Source organism: Anastrepha obliqua, chromosome 2 (assembly GCF_027943255.1).
Source record: "Anastrepha obliqua isolate idAnaObli1 chromosome 2, idAnaObli1_1.0, whole genome shotgun sequence".
NCBI lineage: Eukaryota > Metazoa > Arthropoda > Insecta > Diptera > Tephritidae > Anastrepha > Anastrepha obliqua.
Genome location: NC_072893.1, coordinates 117,955,394 through 117,964,991, shown reverse-complemented (window position 1 = coordinate 117,964,991; position 9,598 = coordinate 117,955,394). Strand labels below are relative to the sequence as shown.

The 9,598-nt window shown below is 37.8% G+C and overlaps 1 protein-coding gene across 1 annotated transcript in view; it reads left to right on the top strand.

Moving 5' to 3' along the window:
* The first annotated feature begins 2,010 nt into the window (after positions 1-2,010).
* The window catches only part of LOC129238380 (uncharacterized), a 55,345-nt gene continuing 47,757 nt past the window's right edge, over positions 2,011-9,598 (top strand). Inside the window, exon 1 of the mRNA XM_054873406.1 lies at positions 2,011-2,677. Within this exon, the coding sequence (XP_054729381.1) occupies positions 2,242-2,677 (436 nt within the window). The 5' untranslated portion in view covers positions 2,011-2,241. The remainder of the gene's footprint in view (positions 2,678-9,598) is intronic.

The following is a 9,598-nucleotide window of genomic DNA, read 5'->3' as shown; positions in this document are numbered from 1 at the left end:
AAGAATTGAAGAGTTCTTGTCGAAGATTCGTGCTCAGACCACAGGTACATTGAGACAGAACAGACTGGCAGAAGTTTAGGGGGCGTTGTGGGACCTTCACATGGCGCCACCAAGACTTTGGAAAGAACATGGCATTGAGGCGGCTGTTGAGAGACTCAACGCTGCCTTAACTGAATGCTTCCCGTTCCTTGGTGGATTCGAGCGCTCCACATGTTGAGGCGTGAGTCTAGAAAACTTCTAAACCGGGCCCTCAAGACTAACATTGCTAAAGACTGGGAGCGATACCATGTTGTTCAGAAAAACTAAAAGAAGCTTATTCGGAAATCGAAAAGAGCTTCTTATATGGAATTCTGCACCGGTATTGAATCTCTGAATGACACGGCGAAATTGGTTAGAATCTTGAAAAGTAACCCAACTAGAAAGCTGGGGTCGCTTACGAAATCTGATGACTTGTTCACGGAGAGGCAAAGTGAGACACTCAGCTTGCTGATGGAATCTGACTTTCCTTCTGCAGCCATCAAACCCACGGTTGGCAAACGGCTTACTCTAACCCACAAGCGAGCAGTTCCTCCTGTCACTAAGCAGAGGGGATAGTAGGCAGCTGGTTGAACTGATGAAATGTGGGCATCTCTGATAATGCACTCTGGCCAGCATGTGGAGAGGAGGTTGAGACGGTGGACCACTTTCTGTGCATCTGCCCGGCCTTCGCTCGAATTAGGCTTGAGGCCTGATGTGGCATTGGCACACAAAAAGGGAACCCGAGTGTAGTACAATGGACTTAATTGTGTCTGATTGCTGTACTTGTTAGTCTGTCCCGACCACAAAAAAAAAATTGTATAGACGAACACCCAACCTGGGCATAGCTTAAGGCATTAGCTGAAAGCCCAAGAAAAGTGGGACAAACGGTTAATAGAAGAAAGATCGTTTAGACCTTCTGATTAAATTTAGTTTAAAATGCCCAATTTTTATTCTCGTAAGGCATTGTTAGGCATTAAAGGTCAGTCTCACAAAATCCTGCCATCTCTTGGGCATCTCTTAGACAGATGTTAAAATATATTATACTATATTTCTGGTCAAAATATGGCTATGAAGTATACTGGTGAGCAGGCTGTATATTCCAAGGATGGATATGATTATCTAGAGAGGAATACTGCTGATCAAAATATGATACGAAAGGAGTCCTAGGATGGAAGTTTTGTATGGAAAAGGGTCGCGTCTATTATGTATAAAGGCTATAGGGGTGAACTCATGACATAAGAAGCTGCTCAATGGAGTTCTTACAGGGTTGTAAAGCAGGAGTGAAGTATTTTTCGTGGATGGGGTTTCATTGACGAAATCATAACCGGCAATGACAAGATTTTTTTAATGCAAAAGACGATTCAGCAGATTTCATTAAAGGAAAGGTGGGATCTTGACTTCTCTTTTGCCGTTTTTGAGATAGATATCTGTATAATTAAGATGCTGAGAGACTATATCTCTCCTGTCGCATGACTTGAGCGTTTAAAGAAAATATTCTTTAACGACTTCCGGAGGTGGTCTCTATTGGCTTAGTACTAAGGGAGTCTGGGTTCTGCTTTCGGACACGATGTTTTTGCTTTTGTTTCTGGTTGAAATACAAATAATTGAATTTTTAGCGGCAGTTATATGTAAATATTTTTGAGAGCTGTCAGAAAAAGTAAGATATTCTGCACTTGTCAACCAGTCGCCGCAACTTGGGGTACAGATTCCAGCTTTTCGAAATTCGACACGTAACTAAATATAATTTTTTTCTGATTTACAGCAACTGGTTATTAAAAAAATTAATCTTAGACGCGCAATCAAACACCTGAGTGCTATTTATGATAATGCTGCAATTCACAAAATATAACGGTACTAGTAAAATCGTTTCACGAAGGCGCTACACCAAACGGGTAACAAAAAAGTATTAAAGTTTAAATTTATTAAAGAAAAAAAAACATAACAACTGAATTAAAACTAAAACAGATGCGTGTAACGGAACCAAAAACATACATATGTACACATATATTTATATGTACAACTCAATATGAATAGGATTACACAAAACGAAACCAAAAATTATTAATTAAAAATAAAAATAAAAAAACTGAACGCTAATTAATCGAATTAATAATCAAGTGGAAAGCTAATTCAAACTTAATTTATGCTATCAGCAAAACAACAACAACAACATAAACAACATTTAGTCAACCGAACCAACAATCACCAACAACAACAAATAAAATGAATTGCGTCGCAATACCGCCACCGGAAGAGAAACAACAGCCGATACAGCAAATTTTGCACAACGAACTGGTGTTGCCACCGCCGCACGCTACACCGGATACCAGCGGCGGCAACCACAATACTGGCAGCGGCAGCGCCTCGAAAACCCAATCACTGCAGCGCACCACACACCTGTACTGTCGGTCGTTGGAGAAGGAGCGCGGTGATCGACGCACCTCGTCGCGCGGTTTGGCTTCGTGTTTGCGCGGCGAACGCGATGAGTTCGTCAGTGACTATCGTGAAATGCGTCCGCGTGCGCAACAAATCGATTTGCTGCCGACGGTTGTGATGGGGCAGGGCGGTGGCAATGGTGCTGGTGGCGCTGCTGGTGGTGGTGGTGGTGGCAACAATGCAGGTGTGGAGTTGGGTAATGGAGCCGATGCGGGTAGCAGGTGTAAGTTTGTATAAGAATTTTAACATATAAAAAATATTTTCATTGTTCAAGTGAGAGGAGGATAAGACAAATGTCACTTTGACAGCTTTGGAGTAAATTAGCGATAGAATGGTAACTCTGAGAAATTTTTATGCAATGACTGTAGTGGCCACAGATATTCCAAGTCAAGCTGAAAACTCGAATTACTCCCAAATTGTATTTAGTTTTAATAAAAAAAGAATATTTAAATGTCAGTTTGACAGCTGTCAAATGAACTAACGCTCTAGTGGTAGTTAAGGGAAGTTTTTATTTTCTTTTGTTCCTAGTCAGCAATTTTTTCTAAACAATTTACGCGAACTGCTGCCGAAATAGATTTAGTTTTAGTAAAGAGAAAATATGCAAATGTCACTTTGACAGCTTTGGAGTAAATTAGCTCTAGAATGGTAACTCTGTAAAATTTTTGCGTAACGGCTCGTGCAGCCACAGATATTTCTAGACAGGCTAACTGCTCCAACCGAATTTAGTTTTAATAAAAAGAGATTACTCAAATGTCACTTTGACAACTGTCAAATGAACTAACACTGGAGTGGTAGCTAAGGGAAATTTTAATTCCAGAGCAACTGTATGTAGATTTCCCTAGTCAGCAATTTTTTTTTAACAATTTACGTGAACTGCTTCCGAAATAGATTTAGTTTTAGTGAAAAGAGAATGTAAAAATGTCACTTTGAGAGCTTTGGAGCGAAGGAACTATAGAATGGTAACTCTAAGAAATTATAATTTTATCATAAATTATGAGACTTTTTAAGAGAAGTTATGAGACTTTTTATGAAAATTTTTAATTTAAAAACATTTTTAAATTTAATTTTACGCAATGACTCGAGCAACCGCCGATTTTTCCATTCAATTTGCTCGATTTTCGCCGAATTAAATTTAATACTAAAACTTGGAAGAGAATAATAAAACTTGATAAAATTTCACTTCGACAGCTGTCAATTGGATTAACCTTTCAACGATAGCGATGAGATATTTTTACAGAATGACTCGAGCAATGTAAGATTTTTTCCACACAGAATGCTCAAATTGCTTTCAAATCAAAAATTTGGATCCAGTAGGTGGTCCTTTGATATGGATTATAGATAGATTTCAATTCGCATTGTTGCCTAAGTATCAAGAGAAATTTTACTCCAAAATTCATGGGAAATTATGCCCCGCATTTCATTGAACTGCTTCATGGCAAACCGACTTTCTTCTCGTTTCACAAAGACTTTGTTAGATCTTTTTCGCACGAATATCGGAGGCTCTTATTATAATTATTTATTACTGGATTGCGACCTAAAAATATCCCTTAAGCTGGCACTTAATTAAAATCACTAAAGCCTGTGCCGGTTTAGAAAATGAAAGACTTTCTGCCAGCAATTAAATTAAGCACTCCCTGACTCCCTCTGTATCACAAAGGGTGAACCAAACTTCTTTCGTCCAAGTGGGCCCACTCTCTGGGCAACTATTACAACCTAATCTAACTTATCACCAGCAACCCAATAACTCGCAGTCCGTTTCTTCAGAAAGTACCATCTAACGGACAGATTATCTCAAATTACAGTAAGAGTTTCTGGGCTCTTCTAACTGCATACAAAAGTCGTTCAGAGGCTGTCCAAGAATACTTACGATGTTCTTTTGAATGTAGATGACAGTCACGCCTCGAAGTGTAAGAGTCTTAGACTTATAACCTCTAGATAATTACTTAAGATATCCACTGATGTTTCCAATATCAACCTATATAAACGGCATTCCGATTTTTCCCATTTAATCCTCTTAATATTAAGTTGCTATGAAGTTTTTAGTCCATTCTTATATGCTCCATTGGACGTTTAGAGCCTCTTCGGAAAGTAGTTAGAAGTTTCTGAGTTTGCTTTTCGCTTTTGACTTACTGCAGTGAGTGGTAAATTCTCTCTCTTAGACTCCTATTATTTTTTTCATAGTTCTATATTATTTTTCTTGGGACTCCTAAAGGATAGTTCCACCTCATTCAGACGAGGGCATTTTCGAGGCAGCTTGCTCTTTTGGCGCCGTCAATTTTCTTAATTTCTAATCCTTTCCCTTAACATTACGTTTTCAGAAGATCCTACCAATACAATATGCGGAGGACTCCGAAAGTCCTTTGGACTACTCGCCATTCAATTTCCAAACTCGTACCTGTGTTTACCGGTCGCTGGACGATCGGCACAAACGCAGAAAAGCTAGGATTACCATTTAACCCCCATTGCAGAAGCTGTGGGGACCTTTCAGAGAAGGAGACTGTTGAGCACTTTCACTCTAAATATCCGGGTTTGGTAGCTAGACAATTAAAATCACTGGATGCTACTTTCTTCGACAGCCTAGGGCATTGCGCATACCTAAATCTAATAAATCTTTTCCATTATATCAACAGCTCTGGCTGGCTGTAGATATCTGCCTGTTGAAGGTCTCATAATGGTATCAAAACGGTGCTTTAGTGCTACTTGAGGAGTGCCAGACTGGCTCTTCAACCATTTCACCTAACTACCTTCATCTGAAATATGACCACTGACTTTTCCGGAATCCAGCTCAAAGCATTCTTGTTTCAGTACACGTACCGTCCAGCTTAGATTAAATAGAATACCTGAGATCTTTAGCTGATCGTTGGTAATATAGTCCGATAGCAGTCTCTTTCACAAAATCTTAGATTTATAGAGGTTATTGGAGGAAAATTTCGCTAGCTTGTACTCGAAACTTTGACCGTGAGATCCTGGAAAATATTTGCAAGACCTCATCAGGTCTCAAAAATCACCATTTTCCATGCTAGCTAAGTATATTAGGTAAACGGAAAGTTTCGCGACAGGTCTCTCTTTCCATTTGTATGGAGAGAGAAATGCCGGTAATGACACTCGTGTGCTGATCACACAAACCAACCTTAAATTGAAATTTTCAATACAAAAAAGTTCATAGGATCTGCTTCCCTTGAGCTAAACTCCATTTTTAATATCAACTTTTGAAGAGAATTTTTGGTTAACTGATTCCCCTCCATTACAGAAAAAATTATCAGCCTCTGATAAGCTACCCCAATACCTAGAAAACATGTCGAATACGTATCGACAACAATCATTGACCTTTTATCAACTACTAAATTTTAGAGCAGAGAAAAATAGAATTAACATTCCGTACAATTATGTTGCACGACAAACTAATTGTTGTCCAATTGAAATCAATTATGTGGTGCCAAGTATCGAGTAGTTTGTTCACAAAACGTTTGCTGCCCTATTGAATTGGGAGAGGGCATTTCCAACTCTCGCTGGTTTCTTGCTCGCTTAGCTTCGAAATTGTTGCTTGAGATACATCAAAGATTGCAACAAAAGCACTGGGGAGTGTCTGAAAAAAATGAGACAGTGAGGAGTTAGCGTGAGCGGGAGATCTTGCGTAAAGTGTGCGACAGATTGGAGTGCTAATGAAAGAGCGAAACAAAATAAATGACAACAACAACTCTGGGAATCTGTCATAAGTAGACATTGTTGAATTCTAAATACAACTCTGCAAACCAATCCTGCTCTCTTATACGAACAATTGTACTTCACTTACATGGAACTTTGTACTTGTACAATTATACATTAGATAGTAGGCGATGCCAAAAATGTAAAAACGGCGGTTAGAATAAAAACGTGAATTACATCGACACGATTTTTTCTTTCTCTGCGCGGAAATACTGCTGCAGACATGATGGAAAGAATAATGAGATGGCGCCTATCGTGGTCCCGTTACTTTGCTCTCAGCGAATTTGACAACGAGTTACGTGGTTTCAGCTCCAGTATGGCCAGATTACCATTTTCGAAACTTGATTTAGGATATTTTTTTGTTATTTAGTCTCGGAATTTTAGTTCTTTCTTCATGACATTTTTCTAGCCTGTTCTAATTAAAATGTAATGTTTATAATTTTGTAAAATATACATTTTTTAATAATTAGGTAAATAGTTGACTCAGTTCTATTTAGCTTTACTTTTTTTAACATCTGGTAGCATTGCCCGCGATTGCAGTTGTTGCTGGTGTTCTTCTGCTTTCAGCAGTCAAATCTCTCTCTCGCTACTGCAGTGTTGCCTAGCTTTGGATATAAAAACGCACTAAAATGCCCATTTAAAGGAAGTAAAATACTAAATTTCTATTGAACTACTTAATTAACTTTGTATGCGTGACAAAGTGTTTTTAAAATGTGCGCTTTTTTAAATAAATGTGTTATGGATATGTACAATTTAATTTATGAGTTTCTTTTTGTTAAGAGAAACTCTTTAGTTAAGGGAACGACTTTTTTACTATATTTGAGTTTATGTAACTAGATAAGGTACTCTTTTTGTAAAAATGTCATTAAGGTTTCTTTAGTATTTTTTGGTATTTTTTGCTTATTTTTACTATAAATTAATGCACTATGTCCTACTAAGGATTGATGACCAGAAGAATCGATTACACCCTATGGTTTTAATTCGGATTCAGAAAGTTTAAACGCTTTTTAAAATGTGTAAAATGGTTTTCAATCTTAAGAAGTGTTGACAGAAGAAGATTTAATATTCTTGCATAACCTTAAAAGGAATAAAAAATTAAATTTGCTCTTTCAAAATATCAAATTTTATAGGAATCAACAAATTTTCATTAGCACTAAAATCTTCTCAGAGTCACCTTTTTTAACATCCTTTTGTTTAATAATACAGTTTTTTTTTAACTTAGAGTTTCGGTAGCTTTGAATTAAAAAAAGAAACAAACAGGAAACTTAAAAGTTTTCGCATTTTGGGTATAAAAAAGCACTAAATTTATTGCGAAGAGCAAATGGTTGGCAATACTGCACAACTCGCAAACGTGACGTCACGCACTCTCTGATGGGCGCAATCTCATTTCCTTCATTCTTGACAAGTACAGGCAGAGTTTAACTGTGTGTGTATTTGTATAGCCGGCGCTGTTTAGTGAGATTTTTATTTTAGAGGAAGAGAAATTTAGACAGCTGATTAATTGTGAAGAAAATAAAGATTATATCAAATTAATAATTTTATTTTTAAGATAATGCGTGTTCTGAATTGTAACTATTTCTAAAGCTGCTTCCAAGATATGGCCGTATGCCTAGTTAAAGAAGGAAAAAGGGTTGTCTCTTCAACACCTTCAAACCTCATTTCTTTCTACAATACAAATTAATGAAATTTTATTTGCTTATTTGCTTTTTTTGATAAAAGTACAATCAAAGGTGTACTATTGCCTGCCGGAACAACTTCCCTATAGTAAAAAACCTTCTCTCTAACATTTTGATGTTTGAAACAGCAAACCTCGAACTACTTCGATATGCAACTCGTGAGCGCATTCAGCGGCTGCCGCGTCATTTTGCGAATTCCATATTGGATATTTTCACAACTTCCTTTATTTCATTAGTCATTAAACAGGCTCATAGAAGTGCCTATAAATTTTTTTTCATTTTATTTCCTTTCCACAGCCGCACAGTGTCACCCAACTGTCTAGCCATATTTAATTCGTTTGCTCAGCTGCTGATAATTTCGGTTTTTTGTTGCCTTATATGTAGATTTTTATGTGATTACATTGCCAATATTAATTCATATTGGCGTTGAATATTCCTGCATAAAAATTAATAAATGGTAAAAAATACTGAAAAATATTCAGCAATGCGTTAAAGCGTGCAGCGATGAGTGCGTCAGTGCGATGCGTTGATTCTTCAAACAGTTTTCCCACATTTGGATTGCTGTCGACTGCTGTGAAAAAGGCATAAAAAAGTATTAAAATTTCGCGATGAGTTCATCGTGAATAAATGCGAATTTGTATGGCTTTGTGTGGCTTCCTTGCCGGCGTAATATTGGCGTGTATTGAAAGCACAGGGTGGTTCAAGTGCAAGTGAAACTTTGAAGGTAGTTGATGTTAGCATCGTGTGCTGCCGTCTATCAAACGACGGAGAAACAAATTTCAGACGGGTTAATAGGTTGATTTGAATTTGGCAGCTGTTCGAGTAAGACGTGTTTCGTGATTTTCGCTAAGATGGAAAAAGATCGTATCGTATCGTTTGGTAATTCGCTTTTTGTTTTTGGATGGCAAAAAATGCGAGGAGATAAAAGCAAAATTGGATGTTGTCTATGGGGATGCTTCGCCATCTATGACCTCAGTTAGATATTGGTTCAACGAATTTAAACGTGGGCGGACATCCGTTTACGATGAGGAGCGAGGAAATCATTCAAAAAGTCGCTCGCTGATCGACGAATGAAAGTGCGTCAAGTAACAGAGGCCATAGGTGTATCGACCGGAACGGTAATTAATATTTTACATGATAAGTTGGCGATTAAATAAAATGTCGTTGGGTGCTGCGATTGCTCACAAGTGGACACCACTTAACTTCGATGCAGTGTTTGGAACAATTTAAACGAGAACTGTCGGAATTTTTGAGTTGAGTTGTCACCGTTGATGAAATCTGGACTCATCATTACACAACAGAAACTAAGAAACAACAAAACAATGGATTTCTCCCGGTGAGTCTGCTCCAAAGAAGGCGAAGACAATTTCATCGGCCGGAAAGGTCATAAGGACGATTTTTTGGTAGGCGAAGGGCGTTATCCTGTTGAAACACAAAGAATTTCTTAATTAATAGCGTCAATTTCAGTCTCAAAAAGTCAGTAATCAGGGCTCATCACCATTTTTGGTAATTAGGAATTTTCGAAGAAAAGGGCCAATGATAACAAAGCTCCAAAATTCACACTACACACCTTTTTAATTCCTAGATGCGTTAAATATGTGTGCTTCATTTCAGTCAAAACTTCAAAAACTTTGCATAAACACGACATTTTGACGATCCAACACTTACTTCACAAACCGGTTTTCAAGATTTCCTGACACTGCTCAAGTGCAAAAAGTCTCATTTTTAGTCCACGGCGCCATGCCATTGTCAGTTAAGATCTC